The following is a 24755-nucleotide window of genomic DNA, read 5'->3' on the forward strand; positions in this document are numbered from 1 at the left end:
AACATATTTTAGTGTTTATTTAGACCGGTAAAGCTGAATAACTTTTTTTGCCTTAACATCTATGTACAGACATATCACACATATAGAATATCGTATTTTTTCTGATAGTTAATCTAGTTAAACTGTCATAAGTAACATCATCATAAACCATAAAAAAATATTAATCCTGTTCATTATTACTAAGTATGAACTTTACTTTAGAACAATTTTAACTCTACCACAAATATAGTAAATGGTAACGGTAGTTATTACTTAATAGTAGAAATCGATAAAGGTAGTAAATAATATATATATGTAAAAACAGCTGGTTTAAGTTGAGAAATTATTTTAAGTAGAACAACGATTTGACCTTTTTCGGTCATCATCAGGTTCACAAAGAAAGAGGTAACTGACCGATAGCTGACCACATGTTCGAAGGGAGTTGTGTAACTGAGTGTAAGAATATAGAGGGCGTGCTTAGATGTTGGATTATATTTATTAATACAGGTTTCGAGGTGTTCCTTTGTGTTGGTTTATTTTGGGCTTGAGTTGTTGTATAAGTAAGACTTATTTAATTTTGCGTTTGTTTTTGTTTGTTTCTTTAGTATTTGTGTGTTTTCTATAGTTATGTTGTGTTTATTTGATTCGCAGTGTTTGAAAACATGTGAAGGTGACTTTTTGTGTTCTTTGAATCTGGTTTCCATTTTCTACTTGTTTCTCCAATATAGAAGTCGTGGCAAACGCAAACTAACGTGGGTTTAGTTTAGAGAGAGAGTAATCGTAAGTGGTTCCTCTTCGTCCCTTTTCGTGGAAGGTTATTGAATGTAGCTTTCTTTATTATTTTAAATAGTTTTTAGACTTTTTTTTTTTGGGTGAAGGAGTGAAGTTGGTCATACTTAATATTATCTATGACCCAGGCAAAGGCAGCACCGGAGAAAACAGCCAGGTCCCGTCCGGAAAGGCAGATGTCAAAGTAAATATGAACACGAACACAAACGACCCGATTCAGGGCCTGGCAATAAAGTTGCCTGGGCTGGGACCTATAGATCCAATTCCTAAGTTTTTTGCTGTGGGGGGAAACGGGAGCGCCCTGAGAAAAACCCACTTTCACAGGACAGGCGCCGAAAGTTTTACCTGTCCTGTGCCCGAGACCTAAAAAAGAAAATACATAGTGTTAACGTGAGTTTTGTCTTTTGAGTATTTTGTTGTGTGATTTGTGATTCTTGAAATATGTTGTAAGGTGAAATATATTTAGTTGGTGCACTAGTTAATTTGTAAAGTGATGCCGTTAGTTTGTTTCTGTTTTCTGCTTTTAAATAGTATTTATGTGATATTTCCGTTAGTCTATTTCTTAGTGTTGGTAAGTTGCTGATTTGATGTATATAATTTACTGGAGTGAATGATGGTAGACTGAATGCAGATCTTAGTATTTTGTTTTGTTGAACTTGGATTTTCTGGAGTGTGTTATTTGACATATTATATGTTACTTGACATCCATATTCTATCAGTGGACGGATGTAAGCCTTGTATACAAGTATTTGGATAATGGTGTTTGGTGAGAATTTCGAGTGTTTGCTGGTTAGAGTCATTAAGTGTGAAATCCGTTTTCTAATTGATGAGTGTATATTGTTAGCATGTTTTTTCCATGTTAGTTTCGTGTCGAAAGTGATGCCAAGGAATGTGATGTTTTTGCTCATGTTAATGGGCGTATTTCCGAGTGATAATTTTATTTTTTCTAGATTTTTTCTTTGTTTTTTAATTTCCTGTAGAAGGTGATTGCTTGTGTTTTGGTTGGATTTAACACTACTCTTCACTTGTTACTCCATGTTGAGACGTTGTTCAGTGATTCTTGCACGCGAGACGTGGCCATCACTGGGTTTCTGGAGGTGCTCCAGATAGCGATGTTGTCTGCGTATTGTGAATTATGCGTGTATGGAAAATTGGGGAAAGGTATGTCACTGACGAAAATAATATATAGTAGTGGAGAGAGGACTGATCCTTGGGGCACTCCTGCAGTTATATTGAAATATTTAGATATAGTTTTATTGACTTTTACTTGTGCTGTTCTATCTGTTAGGAAATTTGAAATCCATTTAACTATAGTAGGATTTATTTTTAGGTGATTTAGTTTGTATTTGATGGCATTGTGCCAAACGCTGTCAAATGCTTTTTTGACATCTAGAAATACACCAATGGTAACTTGGTTGCTGTTAAAAGCTTTATAGACTGATTCGGTGAGTCGTGTGAGGTGATCTGTTGTTTGCCTGTTTTTCCTGGAGGTTTTGGGATTCAGGAAGGATATTATTTGTTTCACAAAAGTGGAGAAGACAGTTGGAGATAACCCTCTCCATCAATTTGCCAAGGCAGCTTAACAAACTGATGGGACGGAAATTATCTGGATTGGTCCTGTTGGTTTATTTCTTTGGAATCGTGGTTATGATGGCTTTTTTCCAAGTGTCAGGGTAATATTCAGTTGTTAGTGAAATGTTCATGATGTTTGTGAGGTGTTGTAATAGGAGAGTAGAGCTTTTTTTCAGAATAATATTTGGTATTTGGTCATGTCCGGGGGAAGTGTTTTTCAAGTTTTTAATATTAATTTTTAGTTCAGTTATGGTAATTTTTCTATTAATTGAACTTGAGTATGCTTCCAGTGTCTCGCCAGGGAATTGTGGTGAGAATGAAGCTTGGTTTGTCGTGGCAGTTATCACATTGTATTTTATAAATAATGTTGGTGTGGTGTTTGTCAGTGTAGTTTTTACATAGTATAGACCTCAGTTTTGTGCCTGGTTTTTGAATAAATTTGGTAGTAACTGAAATGTCATATTTTGTTACTAGTTTTTGCCAAATGTTTGTTATTTGTCTGCTGATGTCGGGAATATATGGTATGCAGCAGTATATGGTTTCGTAATCTTTTAATTCGTGGGATATATTTACTTTTGTTGGTTGTGTGCGTATAATGTTTTCTACGGTCTGTGGAGGAATCTTATTGATGTTGATGAAGTATTGTTTTATTTTGTCTAATTCCTCGTTAATTTTATCTGCTGAGCATAGTTTTGTTTGCATATATATACCAATAATACGCTAAAGCATTAATATCTCCATTAAAACAATTAAAAATGTTTAAAACACCTACTGTTTCATCTATTACTTACTTGATAATCTAAACGGTGCTGGCTCCTAGATGGCTCGGACTATTGCTAGAAAAATTTTCCACTTTGCATGACTGATTTAAAAGTATCCACTTTTCATATTATAATAAATATATACAGATTATTTATACAAAGTAAATATAACATGCAGTTAGTTAACTATCCAATTCAATCTAACACAAAGTGGTACATAATGATAACTAGACACTGGACAGTTTCTGTAGGGAAAGTATATATTTTATACAGGTATAACATAAAAAGTTGAAAAATACAGGTGTATTAAAAATATTAATTTTAAAATCAAATTGGAATCTTACTTCAAAAAGTACTGAGATAAAAAAAATAAAATCACAATAACAAATTTATAAAATGTAACCCTTCTTTTGGCAGTTTTTACAAACTGTAAACCAAAATAACGCTTGCAGTTTATGAATTTGTGATTCTGGCTTTAATTCTTGTAAAAGTTATATTTATCATTGACAGAGGCCTGGCATGGCCGAGCGCGATAAGGCATGCGCTTGTAATCTGAGGGTCGCGGGTTCATCAGAGTCGCGCTAAACATCTCGCCCTCCCAGCCGTGGGGGCGTTATAATGTCACGGTCAATCCCACTTTTCGTTGGTAAAATAGTAGCCCAAGAGTTGGCGGTGGGTGGTGATGACTAGCTGCCTTCCCTCTAGTCTTACTCTATTAAATTAGAGACGGCTAGCACAGATAGCCCTCGAGTAGCTTTGTGAGAATTTCAAAAACAAACAAACAAACATTGACAGAGCTACACTGTATGTTTAAAGATGTCCATGGGTATATAGAAACTGATAAAGAAAATTAAAATTTTAAAGGAAAATAGGGATCCTTAGATACTTCTAGATTTGTATATGAAGTGACTAAAACAAAATAAATACTAATTGGATAGTTTTTAAAACGATTTTAAACACAAAGTTTGGTTCACATTCTTATACGTATAGCAAAATGTTTGTTTTGAATTTCACTCAAACCTAAGGTAGATTATGTGTGTCTTTTTATCGCAAAGCCACATCGGACTATCTGCTTAGCCCATCGTAGGGAATCGAATCACTGATTTTAGCGTTATAAAACCGTAAACTTACTGCTGTACTGGCGGAAAGCATAGCAAAACGACAGTCGTTTTAAAAATCTATCCAACTAGTATCTCTTTACATATTTCGTTCTTTTTATTACAGCTTTTATTTTATTTTGGATACGAATAATCAAAGATTCTTACTTTGTGCTGAAGATATTATTTTCATATATATAAATAAACTGTAACATATTTTTGTTGATCTAGAAGCTCTTCAAAGCAATTGTAATAAAAACTAAGAGAAAACTGTGTTTTGTTGTTGATTTATATGAAAGAAAATCTTTAAACAAAAACAATCACACTATTTATAACCTCGGAGATGAATAAAATAACATAACGTATTATTAGAAAAAGCGCCCTCTGTTTCATTGAAATAATTGGTATTAACATTGTAGAGGTTAATTATATATTTAATACTATCATGTTTAAACTTTCTCTTCCTTTTTTTGTAACTAAATATTCACTGTAGATAAGCTGTTAATGCTATAATTGAAGAATCGATCCAGAAAAACTTGTAAATATTTGTAAAGTTCATGAACTTTTGCTGAACGAAACTCATACCTTATGAACGTACTTGAGAAACAACGTAAGGTTCTCTTCAAACAACATAAAATTATTATTTATGTTGATAAAGGAACACTGAGGTACAATGAAAGTACAAATGCTATAATGATGTCGTTTGTTCTCAACGTTTTGAGAGAAAGTATTATTCATGAGAATGTGAATTCGTGGTGCCTCACAAGGGTGTTTACAAATTTTCATGGATTAAGTTCTTGGTACTTTCATATTACTGGCCCTAGGTTGCTCCACTATCACTGTCTTTCGACCACTAATTGGCAACTCAGTGTTCTGATGTAGTTTCACCAGGTTTGCCACTCACCAAGTTATTTTCTAGTAAGATAAGAGGAGCCTTCTTTGCTTTCCATTGTTGTTTTACATTCATGTACTGATGATTTAAGTTTTCCCTCTATATAGGATTATTCATACCATTATTGTTTTTTTCTTTCCAAAACTGTATTTCAGAGAATAGGTTAAGAGGTTGTTAACGTATTAGTTGATTATCGTTGTATAACAAGTGGTAACTGTTTATATAATGGTATACATAATTTGTGGTGTGATAACTTAATAATAAATCACAGTCAAAAAACAATTTTTTATTTCTTTAACCAAGACGACAGTCTGACAAACCACGACGAGTTAAACTTCTCTACCAAGGACTGTGACCACGACACGTATTATGGTAGTTGTGCAGAGCTACATAAAGGAAGATGGTGGTATGGAAAATGTTATTCCTCTAACTCAAATGGACTTTATCTGAACGGAGAACACGAGAGCTACGCCAATGGTGTGAACTGGAAGGCATGGAAAGGTTATCATTACTCTCTCAAGACAGTATCAATTAAAATTCGACCTCTGAACTTTGAGATTCTTGTAAATAACAGTAACATTCCAATGTAAAAAAGTAGTGTTTTATCTTTCCAAACTCTCGTTTTTATTTGATACATAAAATTAACTTTTTAAATTGATATTAAGTTTCTGGTTGTACATAAGTTGGGATCAGGAAGCTGGTGAATTACGATGAAGAAAATAATAAGGTTTAGTTAATTTTGATTATATCAAGGAATAGTTGGTCTTGAAAAATAAAGAAGGTTTATTATTTTTTCTTATTGTTATTCATTTACGAAAACGTATTATTTTGAATCTTTTAAAAGATATTTTAACACTTATTTTGTGTTTGTTACATTTGAAGATTTCTAGATATGAGATATGTTATTCTATCTGAAACTGTTAAATAAAGATGGTGTGTTTCTACGTATTTGATTCAATAATGAATATTTAATATTTTTGGAGATGCAAGTTTAATATTCTTAAGATTATAAATATAAGTTCAAAATTAATAAAGTTATAGAGACAAATATTTTGTTGATAATGACCTTATACTCAAATTGTTTCCATGGTATATTTTGTTTTCATTCTATATTAAAAATAATAACCATAGAAACACTTTGTTTGTTATAAATCATTTTACATTTTCACTGAATCAGAAGAGCAAATACATAAATACAAGTCTTAAATACAAACTTGAAAAATTCTGAACATTAATGTGTATCACTTTCATTTGAAACTTATTTCGTAATCACAATTTTCAAAACATATTGACCAATGATTTGACATAACGGTGTTGCCATAAATGAACTTCTACAATTAATGAAGCATTATCTCTTTCTAAAGTTAATTTTAAATTATTAAATATCTATGATTTTTTTTATTTCATATTTGTTCTTTGGTTACTCATTTTCATATCAATCCATTAACACTATGAGAATAGTGATTGCTAGCTGTATGTTATACTAAAATTGTTTGATTTGTTATTCGTTTTTCTATATCAATACAATTCATTTTGAACAATCTTTACATTTACTTTTTTTTAATTCCTAAATTTTGCTAGCTGTTAAAAACGTTAACTTATAAACTTCACGAATGATATGTTATAAAATATAATTTTAATTTAAACAAAATCACAAAATACTGAAGGTAAGAGACTACAAAGAAAACGTGTAAGTGTTTTTAAAATAATAACACCATCTTTTAGAAAACACTTTCCAGTTAATAAGCATTTTATTTCACGTGTAATCTTTATGTTGATCCAAGTATAGAAACCTCATAATTCAAATAGAACTAAGTAAAATATGCCTATTTTGTGCCATATAACAATTTATATATCTTCAAATTAATTAAATTTTATAAGCTTTTTTTTCAGACATTTCTAAATAAAAATAACAAAATTTCAAACTTTGAAATATTTACGAATTTTAAAACAGAAAATCTACATAAATAGAAATATGTACATTTGTAAAAATTTGTTACATACCTTTAGCTACATTTTAAAAAATATCTTGAATAAGCTAATATGTTTTTACTACCTTATACCCTTAGCCATTTAGTTTTGAGTAAATATAACTATTGAACAGCTAAGCAGTATTTATATTTATTCATAAACAATACTTAACATTTTCAGTGTCGGAATACTCTTATTTATCTCGAAGAAAATATTTTATTTGAGATTTAGTTTCACAATTTTCTAAGATATCTAAGAATATAAGCTTTGCCAGTTAGTTTACACATAGAATTAAGGTTCTGCGATCAAAGTCATAAAATATAGAAAGAAGGTTCTGTAAAGAAGGTTACAAAAAAAAAAGGAAATAATCTCTCTGAACAAAGTTATATAACATGGAAATAGGACCTAGTGGAAATCGTTATGCAACACGGATATAACGGGTAGTAATCAAGGTTATACAATATTCGAATGAGACTGTCAACATTTTTACATATCTTATATTTAACATCACTAAAGAACTTAAAGATTAAGAGTTGACAATAACTGTTTCATAAAACTTTATTTTTCTAAAGCCTATTGATTTTATAAATATTAATATATGAGTTGTTTAAAATAAAATACAAACTTTAACTAATGAATACACAAGTTATAAGTTTAGCGTACACTAATGTAAAAACAGTATCACTGTAGGTTTACATGTATTACTATTATTGTATGACGTTTAAGAAATAATTACGTTATTATTCTATTGTTTTGTTGTTAAATGTTGGATCGAAATTCATTTAAAGAAAGTCACAAAATTTATGAAACGTGCGATCAAATATTTTAACAGCGTTATAACTGTATAATACATTGGGCGTAATCATGGAAATAGATTTTGAACGTCGTACGTTTGAAAACCATCCCCGAAAAATTTTTAATCAAAGAAAGTTGTAACGGCTAATCCTGTTATCCGAATAGAGCATCTCAAGTATTGGCAGTGAGTGGTGTTAATTACCTGGTTTCTTTCTATAACATTAAAATTAAGAAGAAAATTGGTCGGATAAATCTCCAGTAATTTTACACATCATAATACAAACAGATAAATAATTGCAAAGTAAATTTATTTACTAGTGAATTACTTTCAAGTTTGATTGAAAGTAAAATTGTTAGTCCTTATTTATATGTCTTTATAATATTACCAACGTGTGTGGAGTTTTATCAAAAAGAGTAAGTCTTTGTCAAAACAAAGAAATAAATTCGTGTGAATAGCTTGAGCATATAAACAAGTTGTTAAAAGAAAACTTAAGGTGAAATCTGCAACGGATTTACTTCCACATATTTATTCAATATCGAGGTTTGTGTGAGTTGAATTTATTTTTCGAAATGCATGTAACTTATACTATTAAATGTGTATTCTGAGATGCCCTCCTATTTCCTAATTTTATAGAAGATTTTGGAGTGTAGGAACACAAAATACACGTTTTACGAACGCACTAGAGTATTGATGGACCATTTGAAATTTCTACAACCTCACCTTAAAGACTTTTAACCCACTCGTCGAAAGACAGTATACATAACTCGTTTGATACAATTGGTATACTACAAATCTTTAAAGCTATAACTGTGAAACACTTATTGATCGGCAAACTACAGTTAATTTATCAAGAATGTTTATAGATTTCGAACATTACTATTTGTTTAACTTCAGCGGATTACCATCGAATTTTGGCATTTCTACGAAAACATTAGATAAAAGGAGCAGTTAAAAACTCACGCTCAATTAATGATAGGCTTGTTAGTTTTGCGTTAGATGAACAACACTTTTAACAACTCAAAATTATTTCGCTCATTGTGAACCCTCGATAAAATATTCAGTTCCACAGAGTAAGATTGTAAAACTTTCATATGTAGTAAGTTTTCTTATTTGCAATAACCGATATTATGAATTGTATTATTATTTATAGTTTTAAATATGTTCTTGATAAGGAAGACAACTATGTCTATCAATATTATTAGCAAATGTCATAAATTTAATAGACATTAACATTTATTTAACTTTTATATCCAGTTTGAAGATATTTTAAATCGTAAAACGTCACGTAATGAATGGCAGACTTTTCCCAGGTAAATCATAATAATAATAAAAATAAATTGGAGATTCGTGAACTGTACTGAATGAGAGACAAAATTTAACCTAAATTAAAATTAAAATAATAATTCAATTTATATTTATCAGTTCCAACAAAATTTGATCATGTCTGAATATCAAGGTTTACTTGATTCATCCTCTAGAACAAGTAGAAAATATCATAAAAGTAAAATTGCCAAAATTTTAGCATAAGAAGTTAAGAAATAAATGAGATAAAATAAACTAATAACTCGTGTTACTGAAATACTAATTGATGATGATTTGTTGTTTGAGGAGGCATCAGTAGAATACCCTCGTGTCTCTTTCGGCCCGGCATGGCCAGATGGGTTAAGGCGTTTGACTTGTAACTTGAGGGTCGCGGATTCGAATTCTAGTCGCACCAAACATATTCGCCCTTTCAGCCGTGAGGGCGTTATAAAGTTACAGTCAATCTCACTATTCGTTGATGAAAGAGTAGCCCAAGAGTTGGCGGTGGGTGATGATGGCTAACTACCTTCCCTCTAGTCTTACACTGCTAAATTAGGTACGGCTAGCACAGATTTTCCTCGTGTAGTTTTGCGTGAAATTCAAAATCAAACAAAACTAAAGTACACGTCTAACAATAAGATCACGACTCTCACAAGGACTTTCGGTAGAGTTTTATTTATATTTTAAATGGTGGATTTTAAACATAATACTATAAAATAGGGCTCTTAAAATCAGTTCGTTTTCCAATAAAGGGTAGATCTATTAATTTATAAAAGAATTGTAGTGTTGGATTATGATAGCTTCATTATGTATAGATAACAAATGATCATAAAAGTAATAAACTGTTAACCAACACGTATCGATTTATGTTATGTATTGTATACCATCCTTAAGACTATATTTTAATGTATACAGTGTAATTTGAAATTATTACCTAGCAAAACAATATAATATAAGAATACAAAAATAAATTCATTTTTATCCATTTATATATTTGTTTATTTCCAATTAAGAACAAAGCTGCACAGTGGGCTGTCTGTTGCACTGCCCACTAGGGGTATTAAAACAAGTTTCTAGCGCTATAGCGGTATGTCTGCGGACTTATAACGTTAAAATCAGGCGTTCAATTCCTCTCGGTTTGCTCAGCAGATAGCCCGATGTGGCTTTGCAGTAAGAAAACACACACCACTACCATGTTTTACAATCAAACTTGTTTATCTGTCGATATATTTTATTAAACTTTTGATAACAGTATTAATTTGTATTCATTACTCTATCAAACGTTTATTTCCAAACTATTCTAATGCTATCTACAATTCTGTCAATATTTACTTGACGCTGCAATAGAAAATTTAAATACAATCTTACTTGTAACTAATCACAACTTTTAAAAACCTTTGTTTTTCAGCCACACAAAATATAAATTTATAATAACCTTCATTAGGCATATCTATTATCATGATAACTCAAAATTAATAAATTATTAACTAAAGTTTAATGATTGTCATCTACTCTCCCATAATTCATTAACTCTATCTTTAAATTCCATTTTCAAACTATAACGTTCAATGTTTTCACATTACATACACCTACCTTTATCAAACACTACTAAATAATACAGGAAGCACCGATACAATATCGATGTTATTTCATTGTAGTTAAATCTTTATATTTAACATTGGCCAACAAGGAATTTTGTTTACACTACGCATGATTAGTGTTTAAGAAATCTGATTCTACTGAATGTAGAATTATGTTTATCTTCTGTGTTTATTTTTCCTCTCAAGTTACTGAACCCTGTCTGACACCAGCGCTCTGAACAGGAAATGTCTACCCAGAAATTTAACATAAAACACAAGCGTTTAAATTATTTTCATATTGTCATAAACCTCAAACTTTACATTGGAGCAAGTTTTATTGATATTAAATTCAAGTTTGCTCTTCCAGGAAACTTCTAGTAAAGGGTGAGATACCGTTCGTTAGACTCTATAATATCTAATGATATGTTCACCTTTAAAATATGTAAAGTAATAATTTGAATATAGTTTAAAATGTTTTATGTACACTTCTATTTGTTTTATATCGGCATTCTTATAAATAAAAATGTGATTACTGAACTAATTTTAAATAAATTATTATAAATTTATTTACTCTAAATTTCTAAACTTTCAAATTATCCTGACAAATTATTTTGTAAATACACTTAACTATTTCTTTTAGGAGTGGTAATTTAGTTTTGCTCATGATCACTTGATCATAGTAATAATTAAAATAATTTATTTAAAGCAATATTTAAAAGATATATTAAAATACACAGGAAGATTAATACAGTTCCTTAGTCTTTTAAAATAACAGAAACAATTGCTTATCGTGCTAGTTATACCTTATTGTAAAAATTGGAACAGTGTGAACATTTACATACATATATATTTTTCTTCTGATAAGTACTACACGAGAAAAGTGTTCGACTCATATAAACTTTAATGTTTTATGCATTAAACGTACTTCCTTTTGTTCAAAAAACAACAGATATTAAGAAGTCTAACTTTTAGCACTACATTTAAAAATTCTGTCACTGAAGATAAAATCAAACTTTCAAGTATAGTTTTTGTGAAAGTCGTGTCATTGTTGTAAGGACAGTACTGTTATTTACAACTGTGTTTTATTATTTATTAAAAGTTGTTGCACAGACCACAGTTATTTTTCTTGAATACCCAAAGGGTGAATTTTTTAACTATTCTGTTTTTGGTGCCATAAAGTGGAAGGGGAGAATCACCATGTCATAATTCACCACAACTGACACGGAAACCTTGTTGTATTTCAGCATAAGAAATAGCATTATTGTATTCATTATTTCCGTCACATAAACGGACGGATAGACAATCACACCATTGCTCAAATACTACATCATTAAACTTTCGTGTCAAATAATGTGCATACATCCACTAATTAAGTAACATAAACAATGTTATTTCAGAGGGTTACAGGGCAAATATTAAATAATAAATTTGTCATTTTAATATTTTAATTTTTCATTGTCAGGCAATTTGTTTAAACCTCAACTTTCTATCATTTGAGCAGTACCTATTTATAACTAGCTAAACCAAAAATAAGTGATAAGAAATTATTTAAGAAAGTGTTTAATATAATTTAAGCTTGACCACATCTTAGTGTCGAACATAACTTATTCTAACCAACTTCTTACCTCGTCTGTATGTGAAACGCCTTAATCAATTCTTCAAACAGTATAATTACATTAATACTTGAAGTTCTTATGACTACACACTTTCATAGTTTAAAAATTTTATATATAGAACATTTTCATAACCTAACACATTTCGTTAAAGTAAATATTTCATTAATATTTTATTAATGTCATTTTCGGTTTGTTTCTTTTAATTTATCTTAAAGTTACCCAGGTTTATATGTGCTAGCTAATTTAGAAGTGACAATCTAAAGTTAGAAGAGATAATCAACAACACTAACAATTAGCTCTTGGACTACTTTTTACCAACTGATAAAGAATTGATAATCATATAATAAGCTATCGAAGGCTGCATTTCTGTGAAGGATTTCGAACCCACAACCAGCAGATTGTCAGCCGAGCATCTCAACTACTGATGTTTCTTTAAATGTGTTGTTAAATATAAGATTTCAATAACTTGTAAATGGAAAATTTTATAAAGCTCTTAAGAACGATGTTTCGAAATAATGTATTGAATAAAGAAATATTAATTAAACCAATTTAAATGAAAATTTTACCGCGAGAATAATCAACTTATGTTATATTTAGAATTATTTCCATAATATGTTGTATTTATAATTAATTTATCAGTATGCTATATATACAATGATCACTAATATTTTGTATTTATAACGATTCATCAATATATTCTTTTTTAGGAATAACTCACCTTATGTTGTATATACAATTAAACCACCCTATTTTGTATTTATAATTAGTATATTCTGTTGTATTCGGAATTAATCCACTCTATTTGTATCGGGTATTTAAATTAATGTTCAGATTTTTTCTAAGAATCTTTCCAGCTTTGAAGCCAGAGAGAATGTTTTTTCAATAGCCTGTTACTGATTAATTTTGATGATGTCATGATTTTATATCTTCACACACAAGATATTATTTAGAGTTACTTGAGTAATCTATAACAAGAGAAGAAGTAAAAGTATTAAAAGCTAAGCAGAACAATCTATGTGTTATTAATAACATCATTAAAAATTGCATTTGTAATTTAAATGTTTGTTGGAGAAACGTGTTTAATACAGTTCATATATATCTTGTATGTGATATCATGTATCTGCAGTCCTGTATCATGTGGTGCGTTTTATTAACGAGAATACAAGAGTTTGTATATTTTCACACATCTCGCAAACTCATGCTATCAGGCAACATTGTTTCACGATAACCATCTACTGAAGACAGCATCATGTGAGTCACGTCGTCACTATATATACACATCAGCATAACTGTCGTGTTCACCGTTCATATAGAGTGCATTAAGGTTGGAATGATGAAATTTCTTTTTCTACCAAGATACTGTAAAGGTTTGGGCACAGCTTGTTTCATAAATGTCATTATTGTTGTTCTTTGTAGAAAAACTGTACCCATTCTTCAGGAATAATTTCAATAACGTTATTAGTATACAAATCTCGATGCTATTTTACAATGGGAAATACGACGGTGATCTACAAAACTATTGTTACCATTATCATGATATGCAAATAAATTATTACATTTATAAATTATTATTTCAAACTTTTAGTTCGTTGCCTTTAGATAAATCTAACAGTAACACTATATCGTCACGTGATCACCTACCGGTAACATTATTTCTTATTAATTTTGTATATAGAATTACCTTAAGTATTAAATTGACTTTCAAACATACTGATTCTTAAACTAATATTGAAAACGTTGAATTACTACTTTTATCATACAAAATGGAAGATTTATTAACACAAAGTAATTCTGTGTAGTTTCTTAGCCCTGGGATTATTGATACCCTATTATTAATCTTGCAACTACTATTTAAAAGATAATTAAAGCAGTCTCTCCAAACATCAAAGACTTATTTCTAATAAGTAAAATGTGAATCACAAATACAATTGGATTGATGTTCCTGACATATTATACTGGTTTTAGCATCGGGGTCGTATCTTCATCTTCACATCTGGAACTGAGTATTTCTGTCCTTACCATGTACTCTATTCCACACCATCAGCAAAACTCTCATGTCCATTGAGGTTGCAACCATGACATTTGTCGTACTACCAAGATCCTTTAAAGTTTTGAACACAGCTTGTTTCATAAATGTCATTATCCTTGTTATTTGTAGAAAATCATTACGTTGTGTTCACCCAACCCGTTTCTTGTAACATGGATCAGTAACATAACATCAAGAAAAAGTTTTGATAAATAACTATCTGCAATATGTAAAAGTTTGCTTAAAATTATATGATAACGATTTGTTGAAGAAAAAACAAAAAATACACATATTAGAGACTTGGGACACCATTAGGCACATTACAGAGTCGGAAAAGAAACGTGTAAGATAATAGATGTAATACCATATTGTTAAAGAGGACTTACTGTAACATATACCTTATACTTTAATCATCAGCAAAAATTATTTTACAGATTAATCATGATGACAACAAAGACATTCTAAAATAATCAAAATGTGCTGCAAGCAAAAATGTTTATCATGGTTTATAGAACCTAATGATATACAAAACAAACATTAATTATGAGAGATAAATAAAGTAGTTGAGGTAAAATACTTCAAGTAAATAAATAATATAATACTATTTTAACTAGATGAATGCAGTTATTTGAAACTAAACCTAAAGGGAATAATCAACTTAAGCAGAACATTTAGAATCATTGTTATCATAATTTTAATTGGAATAATATCAAATTAATTTAATATATGAATATCAAATCTCAACTAAATTTAATACAATCGTAATAAATATTTAGGATTTCAAATTTTGGTTGAAATAGTGATTCATGACCAGGAGTTGTAGAAATTGATTTATAAGAATTCATTTTCAATAAAGACAAAAGGTGGCAGCACCATTCAAGTCACGTGATTGGTCAATATGGTTTCTTCAATACCAGTTTAGCTTGCTATTAATAGAAATGTAATGTTCTGTATCTGTGATGTGTCTGCACGTAGTTGGTAAGCAATAATTTATTCATCGTTAACAAGTTTATATTAACACTATAATACTGTTAAATGATACAAACAATATTTCAAACTCTAATAATGTACCAGCAAACATCTTTTTAAACGATATCATTGATTAATATCGTTAAAAATTTTACCTGGATCTTCCTGAGTAACCTTTAACATTGAGACGATAGTAAAGGTCTTCATTGTCTATCCTAAACTCCCGATACAGAACGAAGAGTTTTTCGTCTTCTTTTTATCTCAGAAAGAACTTGATGAAATTAGTTTTTTGATTTGTTAAACTAAAATCAAGTAACTTCATAAGAAAATAAAACATATTAATTTCTTTTGTTTGTGAAATTATTATTTAAAAAACAAATTTGTCAATTAATTAACACTAACAATAATAACAGTAGTATAATTTTATGCAAGATTAAGATTTGTTGATTAAAATTATCAATACTAATCACTAACAAACTATTGAAAAATTATTCTGTCTTGATTCAAAGCTCAAAAGATTGATAGAGTTATTAGAAACAAAATCATCATTCAACAAAATTTGTTTGGATTATCTTAAAGATTCGATAAGTACACAAGAGAGTAGATTCAATTTAAATACAACATAAGATTGACTAAGATTACAAAAAACTGACCGGGGGAAAAAAATGTATTCTAAAGATAGTTGGTATGTGTATTAAAAAGTTAATTAAAATGAAGAATAAAACAGTTGTCTCTTGAATACATAGGATATATTAATTCTAAATACAATATAGGGTGGATTAATTGTAAATAAAATAAAGGATAGATTAATTCTAAATACAACGTAGAGTAGGTTAATTCTAAATACAGCAAAGGGTGGAATTACTGTAGAAACAACACATGGTGGATTAATTGTAAACACAAATAAGTTGGGTTAATTCCAAGTAAACAATATTTTAGAATCGTTTCAGATACACAATAATGTAGATTTTTTTCTCAGTGCCCAACAGAATAAATTAGTTTTAAATACAAAACAGGGTTTATTAATTCTGAACACAGCGTAACGTAGATTAATTCTAAATACAACGTCGAGTATGTCAGTTCTAAATACACAATAGTGTAGATTAGTTCTAAAAATATAATAATGTAGGTTAATTCTAAATCCATAACAGAGTGAAGTAATTATAATTACAACATAAGGATGATTAATTCTGAATACACAATAGCACGGGACAATTATAAATACAATACATTGACGATTTATTTCTAAATAATGGCATGATGTAAATAATTCTAAATATAACTTAATTGCAATTAATTATATCTTCATTATTACTCTATCTAGTTATTAGTTCTTTAGTGAATATATGCTGTACATTATTTGAAAATACAGTTGGTAAAAGTTTTAAAATAAAAATTTCAAATGTAGTGAAATCTTACACATAACAAATAATTTAAATAACTACTGGATATATTGTTATGTGTTCAGTTTTAAGTTTAATTACTATGTCTTTTACTGCTGTTTAAAGCAACTATTGATAATAAGAGATTGTCTGACATGGTGGATCGCATCTTCATCAAGCCATGCTGACAGTGACGAAACGTTATCTTAAAACGTTGCATTTCTGTCACATTTTGTCTGTTTTTTGAATTTGAAAGTATTTGTGTGTACTTAATTCTGTTATTGAGTTACTTATGTATTTCTTTATTTGCCCAACTACATTAAAAATGGTTAGAAGTAATTAACATATCTGTAAGATGTTTTTTTTCGAGTTGTACAAGGTCACAAACAATTTCTAAGTTATTTACTGAGATAGAAACCTCTAATAGAACTTTGTTGATGTTCACTAAACACAACCAGAACTAACTGACTTCTTGGTAATATTTGTTAAGCTCGTGAATAGAAGCTTAGTGCTGGTGTCAGATGAAGTCGAGGAACTAGAGAGGAAAGATAAAAAACTAACGCTAAACTCAATGATCCTTTCAGTAGAATCAACTTCTGAGAATCTGATCAAACACAGAGTAAACAAAATTCCCTATTCGCCAGTGTTAAGTACATGGATTAAACTACAGTGAAATAACATCAACATTGTATCGGTTCTTCCTCTATTATTTAGTACAGTTTAATAAAGGTGTTAGTAATGTTAAAATATTGAACGCTATAGCTTGAAAATGAAATTTAAAGGCAAACTTAAGAAATTATGCGAAAATGTAAGAGAAAAATTAATAATTTTTATTTTATGATATATCAAGTATGAATTATTTTGATAGTAGAGATGACTATTACTATTATGAATTTTGTTTCTATATTGTTATAAATTTCTGAGTGAACTAAATTAAAAAAACAAAAATATAGTTCTTGAAAGAGGCGACTTGTTACAAATAAGATTTTGTCTAAATATTTTATTATACAGTTAACTGAAACTACAAGAGTTTTATAAAACTTTGATATAATATGATAATCATTTTTAGTAGAGTTAGGATAAAACTTCGATACAGTGAAAACCAATATTAGTAGTTCCTGGATGAATGTGAAGTTTATTAGCAACTAGAATCAATATATAGATGAAAAAATCTATAGGTTTGTAATACAATATAAATTCATAAATGACAAATTTCAACATGTTTTATTGTGTGAATAACATTTTTTCCCAGATGATGTGACTTAAAATTAACCAAATGATGATCAGTATCCAACCTGTGATGATTCTTCTTCTGGTTCATCAAAGGTGTCAGATCGAGACAAACCTCAAGCGATGTGAAATGACATCAGTATCAACTGTACTGGATTCAATCAGTGTACTGGTTACACAAGCTAAAAATAAAATACACAGCGATGGTAAATTAACGTTTACAATTCTTTTCTGTCAACATCTAAAACCGGTGAATACTTGGACATTAACAGTTTGCGTTACAATGTTTTGTAATTTTTTATCGTAAATTTTTGTCAGAACTTTGCTATTAGAAATATTCATCACTTGAGACATCTTTTTTATCTTATGTTTAAGATATATAAAATTATTTAAATAAATCCCGAAAGTATGTTTGTAGAATTCCAACTCTAAAATTCGGGTATCGATACTCGTAATGGATAGAGCACAGATAGCCTCTTGTGCAGCTGTGTACTAAACAAACAAAATTTTGAAAACATATTTTATTATTTTTGCTTTGCTATCTTACGTAAATTCCATTTTATATGCTTTGTGACCACAAGAAATGGAATGTCTTCAAACCTCTTCTGGACCAAGAGACTGTACAGATGTTTTCCTTAATGGAAACCATACTAGTGGAGTGTATCGTATTTGGCCAAAGTCCTGGATGTTTACAGGAAGTTTCGATGTTTACTGTGATATGGATACTGATGGCGGAGGCTGAACGGTAAGTGTACAAAGAAAAAAGGTCAACTTTATCTTATTTTAAACTCATTTTCTTATGGGTTTCTAGATGTCAGTGGAAGTCTTGATATAAGTAAATATTTTTTGTTTTTGTTTATTGTTTTATTTTGCTATGTTTTGATTTCAAGGAACATAATATATATGCTTCGATATATTTGCAATAACTGTACAGCTGAGTGACTAGACACAATAGCATACTATGGTGTGGTAGTGTAAGAACAGGTTTGGATAACTGTTCACCTGAGTGAGTATACACAACAGTATGTAAGGATGTTGTAGTGGTATAACAAGCTTGGATAACTGTAGAGCTGAGTGACTTGACACAACAGTATATAAGGATGTTGCAGAGTAAAACACCTTTGGATAACTATAGAGCTAAGTGACTAGACGCAACAGTATGTAAGGATGTTATAGTGTAAGAACAAGCTTGGATAATTGTATGGTTGAGTGACTAGACACAACAGTATGTAAGTATGTCGTGTAGTATGAACACGTTTGGATAACTGTAAAGTTAAGTTACTAGACACGCCACAACGTAAGGATGTTGTAGAGTAAGAAAAATTTTGATAAACAGTAGGTCTAAGTGAATAAACACAACACTATGAAAGGAAGTTGTAGAGTAAGAACAAATTTGGATATCTGTACAACTGAGTGACTGTACACAACAGTATAAAAGGATGTTGCAGAGTAAGAACAAGTTTGGGTAACTGTTGGTCTGAGAGACTAGACACAGTGGTTTCATGAGGTTATCCTTGTATTATTGCCTCTCCTGATGTGCTGACTGTTTACAGTTTTGTAACTCATCTTCAATGTCTACTTTAAGTACCTTTTCACTGTCTATACCTCAAGTTTTGGTAACCTTTGAATTACTCTCGAAATTCCTGCAACTCCTTTGTCACGTCCATTGCATTGAAACTATAATACTGGCAGATTCCCTTTCTATATGTTGTCATCACAGTCATGGTGAACTTTTAAAAGGATTTAGCTGAAGTGAAATCAGACATCTATCATATAAAATTTATTTATTTATTTATTTTGGACATTTGAACAGCAGCTGGTTTCAATACCAAGTACAATATTCAGTCTTTTGGGTATGAAACAACACATAGGTTGTTTGGTTACATTTCTGCTGAATAACTTTGACCGAATTTTTATATATCACTTACATATTTAGTTTTCATTACGGCATTGGCAATAGAATTCAGGGTATTTGAAATAACATACTGTTTAGGAAATCTATCTCCTTTTTGTCAATCCAGCAGCAGTAGTTTCATCAAAGGTTCAAATTAACAAATATTTCCACAGGCTTACATAAACCATGCTCATCAACAGGGCCTTCAATTACGGTGAGGACTTTCTTTCTTTCAATTGCACTGTGCAAAAATACTTTTACTTTTTCTTGTTTCTGTGCAGAAAGTGTTATTTTCCAATTGCTTATACCTAAAGTAAATGGAAAAGATCTATTTTACTTTTCAAACTTTGTTTTTGTGACCTGGGTAATGAAATTTTCAAATTTACCCATTTTCAGAACACTCCAGGTAAATTCAATGCTGAGTGGCTGATAAATAATTTTCTCGGGCTTACACGAATTTTCAAGAACTTTCTGGAATGTTGTAGAACTTTCAAAAATTTTTAGAATTTTCTAGAACTTTCTGGAATGTTGTAGAACATTCAAAATTTTTTAGAATTTTCTAGAACTTTCCGTAGTGATATATATATATATATATACAGGGGCTCACCTTTCAACATTCCAATTTAGTTCTAACATCCTAAGTGAAATCATAGACCAATGTGAGTTTATCAGAGATGGCATCAAGAAGATGTAAGCGTTCTCCAGGCGCACTCTGCTGTGTATGTGGCCATTTTCTTAACACAAGAGCGAAAAAGTACCTTGTGACAACATCTGCTAAAATATGTGAAACCTACAAGGCATATTTTGGCATGCCTGTCGGAAATTAAGACAAACCCTGGGCGCCTCACTTTACCTGCGAGCACTGCAGAAAAAACTCTAGAAGGTAAGACGGATAATTTTTCCTTGTTTAATTAGTGAGATTTTATATTATAGAAATTTTAGACACTTTAAAATTTAAATATCTTTCGGTGCACTTCAAAGAGAAATACAACAGCGTTAAGACCTTGCTAGAAGAATTGAGTATGATGGGACGTTATCAGATACTTCAAAATGGTGGCATTCCTGATGTGTCCCCAAGGAGGATTTACTATTTCTCTCTGTTATTTTTGCCTTTAGGACAACAGGGACACCGCAGCGCACTATAATAGGAAGCACTAGCCACAACAAACCGATGTCTCTGTGGGGCGGCACAATGTCAAGTGTGAGCCACTGGTGCATCTTCAGAAGGTGTTGTTCCTACCACTGCACATAAAATTGGATCTTATGAAACAAGTTGTCACATCTCTTGATAAGGAGTCTGCAGCCTTCAAGTACCTTCGAGACTTCTTCCCTAAGCTATCTGAGGCAAAGGTCAAAGCTGGTGTCTTTGTTAAAACGCAAATAAAGATTATCCTGGAGTGTACAGAATTACCCAAGAAACTCAGTAGGAAGGAAAAAACGCTTAGAGCAGCTTTGTCGCAGTGGTTTGGGGCTTCTTGGTCAATCATAAGGCCGAAAATTATGAAATTGGTGAAGATTTGGTGAAGAACTACGGCAAAATGTCCTTGACGCTCATCTTGATAAATTCAAGGATAATATGAGAGCTTACTCAGAGGAGCAAAGCGAGTGCTTACACCAAGATATACTGAACTTTGAACGCTGCTACCAAGGGGCATATAACGAAAACATGAGAGGAAAATATATTTGGGGGCTGATACATTGAAGTGATTTACATTACAGTCGCAAATCTCGATAAACTACCAAATTCTACACATTTTCTTTACTTTTGTATAATTTTAGTATAAATACATGTAAATCTTGAATCATATGTTGTTTTATTCAGACATTATGTAAATGAAAATGTGCAAATTTGTCCGTTTTTACATAGAAAACAGGTTAATTTCTAAATTTCATCATCCAGGTCAGAAAAGCAAAGTTCGAAAGGAATAAAGGTCATTTTCTGTACTTTTACAACATGAGCAATTAAGAAATAACACACACTATCCAGGAACATAATTTGTGTCACACAGTGTTATTTGCTGAACTGTCATTCATCACATGATTCCAACAATGAATCTCACATTCCCTCGGCTGAGTAAGTCATGGGTTTATGTAAACATGGATTATTACACAGTAGGTGTCTGTGACTTGTTGGCAATAAATTCAAATAATAAACGTACAGCAAACAATCTACTTCTTTTGAAATGGTATATATTCAAAACGCTATAGGAAACCACAAACTAACTCAATAATCCAAATGGCAAGACTAACAATTTTTCTCTACTCTCAACAAAACAGTATCAGTGAATAATTCTCCTAAGTTACTCCGTTATGTACCATAATTCTATTCTGAACTTAAAATAATTGTCTTCCTTTTCAAAGTCCACACAGACGGTTTTAATTACTTTTGAACACCGGTTGACAGGATAAATCATTCTCCTTATTTCTATTAAGTTGTGAAACACTATTTAAATATCGACCGTTAAGGCAGGTCACTCTTAAGTCGGCTGAGTTCTCTAAACTATGCAAGCGGCTCCTATTAAATAACACTCATTTAAACTGATTAGAAATATACCGAAGGTTTCACTTATGTGACGTCAACAACATTAGTAAAGTCTAGATAACATTGTATTTGCAAACACAATGTACGATTATTACTGAGTTTCGTAATTAAACTTATCGTAAGTGGTTTCTTTATTTTGAATTCGCGAAGAGTTACACGACGTCTATTTGCTCTGGTTGTCCCCAGTTTAGAGGGAAGGCACAACAACGACAGCAAATTCTTGGGCCATTGTTTTACACTCCTGAAACTGATGACATGTCAAGTGGAAGGGTTTCTCAGGTTGAAAGTCGATCGCCCTGACCACCTAGCTGATCGTATTTATGGCTTTTAAAATTATTAACTTTTAATTAACTTTGTTGTTACAAGAACTGAATAGTTATTAAATATTAATTTATAAAATAAATTATATAATAAAACCTACACCTAACTGTCTTGTATATCCAACAGATATCATAGTTTTTTTTACTCGTCGTGGATTTAACAATTTTCTACAAGTATACTATAGAACTTGAGTCACGTTTAACCATGGCCCGTCATGGCCAGGTGGGTTAAGGCGTGCGACTCGTAATCTGAGTGTCGCGGGTTATACTATAGAACTTGAGTTACGTTTAACTAATAACCTAATTAAATACAGAAACTTCCACCCGTATGAACCCTTCCTTCGGACGACAATAATTTCTGTTCTTTGTGCTTCACACTGTTTATTGCACATTACGTAACTTTCTTGCGGTTTGGTATTTGCAATTGAATTTTGTCCACCTTATTTTATTCTGTGGTCTTGCAGCAAAGAACATTTCTCTTGGTGCATTTGGCCACTGATAAAAATCAGTTTAAGCTCATGTGTTTATCCAATTGAACCAGAAAATAACACGCAAAACAAACAAAAGATTTGTAAAGTGTGTTAATGTGTGTGAATAACTGATGCTGGTATTTTGAATTGTCCGTCATATATTGATGTCACAGTTCGTAATTACGTCAAATATAAGCTGTTCAGTGCAGAATTTTATTTGTTTGGAATATCGAAGTCCTATTTAATTGTTTAATAAACCTTTAATCTTGAATAACTGATAAATAAAAAAAGAACAATATTTCTACGGAATTACAATTTTGTTGAAGTTCCTAACGAGGTAAACACAGATATTTTAAACAAGTATATTATGTTTCTTCTCATCCTACAATGATATCAAAACAACTTATAGTTAAAATCTTGGTTTATTTTTGTTGAAATAATGAAACCAATGTTAACATTTTTGTAAAATGTAACACCAGCGTAAAATTATAGTTAAAATACCTTAAGTACCACATCAAAGTTCTATTGTCATAGTTATACACAATTTTTAGAATCTTGAGGTAAAAGTTTATTTTCACGAGATATTAAGTTTTAATAAGAGAAATGTTTGTAAACTGTTACTTTCCTTTTTATTGATCCATAAAATAAAGAAAACTAGATTTGGAATTTAAATATTATTTTTCAATTATGATCAAGAAAAAATAATGAGAATATTAGAACTGTTGTTTACTGATTGATGTTGCTAAGTAAAACTTAGAATATAAATATTAATTCTATTAAATTTTTCATTTTTATTAAAACATAAATAACACAAGTACAACATAGTTTAATTTCATATTTACAATTATTCTTATTTTCACTCCATATTAATTAGATTCACATAAAGAAATTCTCTTTAGGTGATTCAAAGACGGGGAGATTATGGAAACCCCACAGATTACTTCTACAATTCATGGCAAGAATATAAAATGGGCTTTAGAGACATCAAGAAAGATTTCTGGCTGGGTATGATAATACAGTAGTAGGAATAGTTTTTAATATCAATTGTATGTAACTACAATAGAAATATATAATGTAAACCGTATAGAGAATACTACATGTAATAAATATTAAAGCGTTAATTTTCACAATTTGCTTTAAAGAAATGGACATCATTCATAAATATTATGAAATTTAATCATCAGATTTTACTTTTACATCTTGTTATAACAGTTATTATTGTTCGTGTTAATTAATTGAAAAACGTATTTATTGCAGTAATTATTGCATAAACAAAATTAATCAATGTATCTGTTTTCTCAGGAAATTACTAGATTTTTGCTTTAACGAACCAAGGAACTTATTCAATCAGGTTTGATCTGAGAGACAAGGAAGATGAAAAGCGGTTCGCCCTCTATCGGGAGTTTAGGATAGATAATGAAGAATTGTACTATCGTCTACATATTAAAGGTTTCACGGGTGATGCAGGTAATGTGTAATAACAATATTGATCAATGATATTGTTTATATATATGATTAGTAGTACATTATTAGAGTGGGATATATTGTTTGTATTATTTAACAATGT

General features: G+C 30.4%; 1 protein-coding gene and 1 pseudogene across 2 annotated transcripts in view; both read left to right on the plus strand.

Annotated features, from left to right (window-relative positions):
- Positions 1-24755, plus strand: part of LOC143242168 (techylectin-5A-like) — a 41999-nt pseudogene that overhangs the window by 14340 nt on the left and 2904 nt on the right. Inside the window, exons 4-6 of the transcript XR_013022522.1 lie at positions 18544-18707; positions 24088-24193; positions 24491-24655. The product of XR_013022522.1 is annotated as a techylectin-5A-like (transcript). The remainder of the gene's footprint in view (positions 1-18543; positions 18708-24087; positions 24194-24490; positions 24656-24755) is intronic.
- Positions 1184-8462, plus strand: LOC143242463 (techylectin-5A-like). The gene is made up of 2 exons (XM_076485896.1): positions 1184-1929; positions 5394-8462. Exons 1-2 carry the CDS (start codon positions 1881-1883, stop codon positions 5678-5680), a joined length of 336 nt encoding a protein of 111 aa, XP_076342011.1. The 5' UTR covers positions 1184-1880; the 3' UTR covers positions 5681-8462.

This window comes from Tachypleus tridentatus, chromosome 1 (genome assembly GCF_004210375.1).
Source record: "Tachypleus tridentatus isolate NWPU-2018 chromosome 1, ASM421037v1, whole genome shotgun sequence".
NCBI classification, from domain to species: Eukaryota; Metazoa; Arthropoda; class Merostomata; order Xiphosura; family Limulidae; genus Tachypleus; species Tachypleus tridentatus.

Bases quoted from the DNA above. Each gene is read 5' to 3' on its own strand.
- LOC143242463 (XM_076485896.1), top strand. From the start codon at position 1,881: ATGTTGTCTGCGTATTGTGAATTATGCGTGTATGGAAAATTGGGGAAA. The intron at 1,930-5,393 runs GTATGTCACTGA...TCTTTAACCAAG, and splicing joins GTATGGAAAATTGGGGAAAG to ACGACAGTCTGACAAACCAC.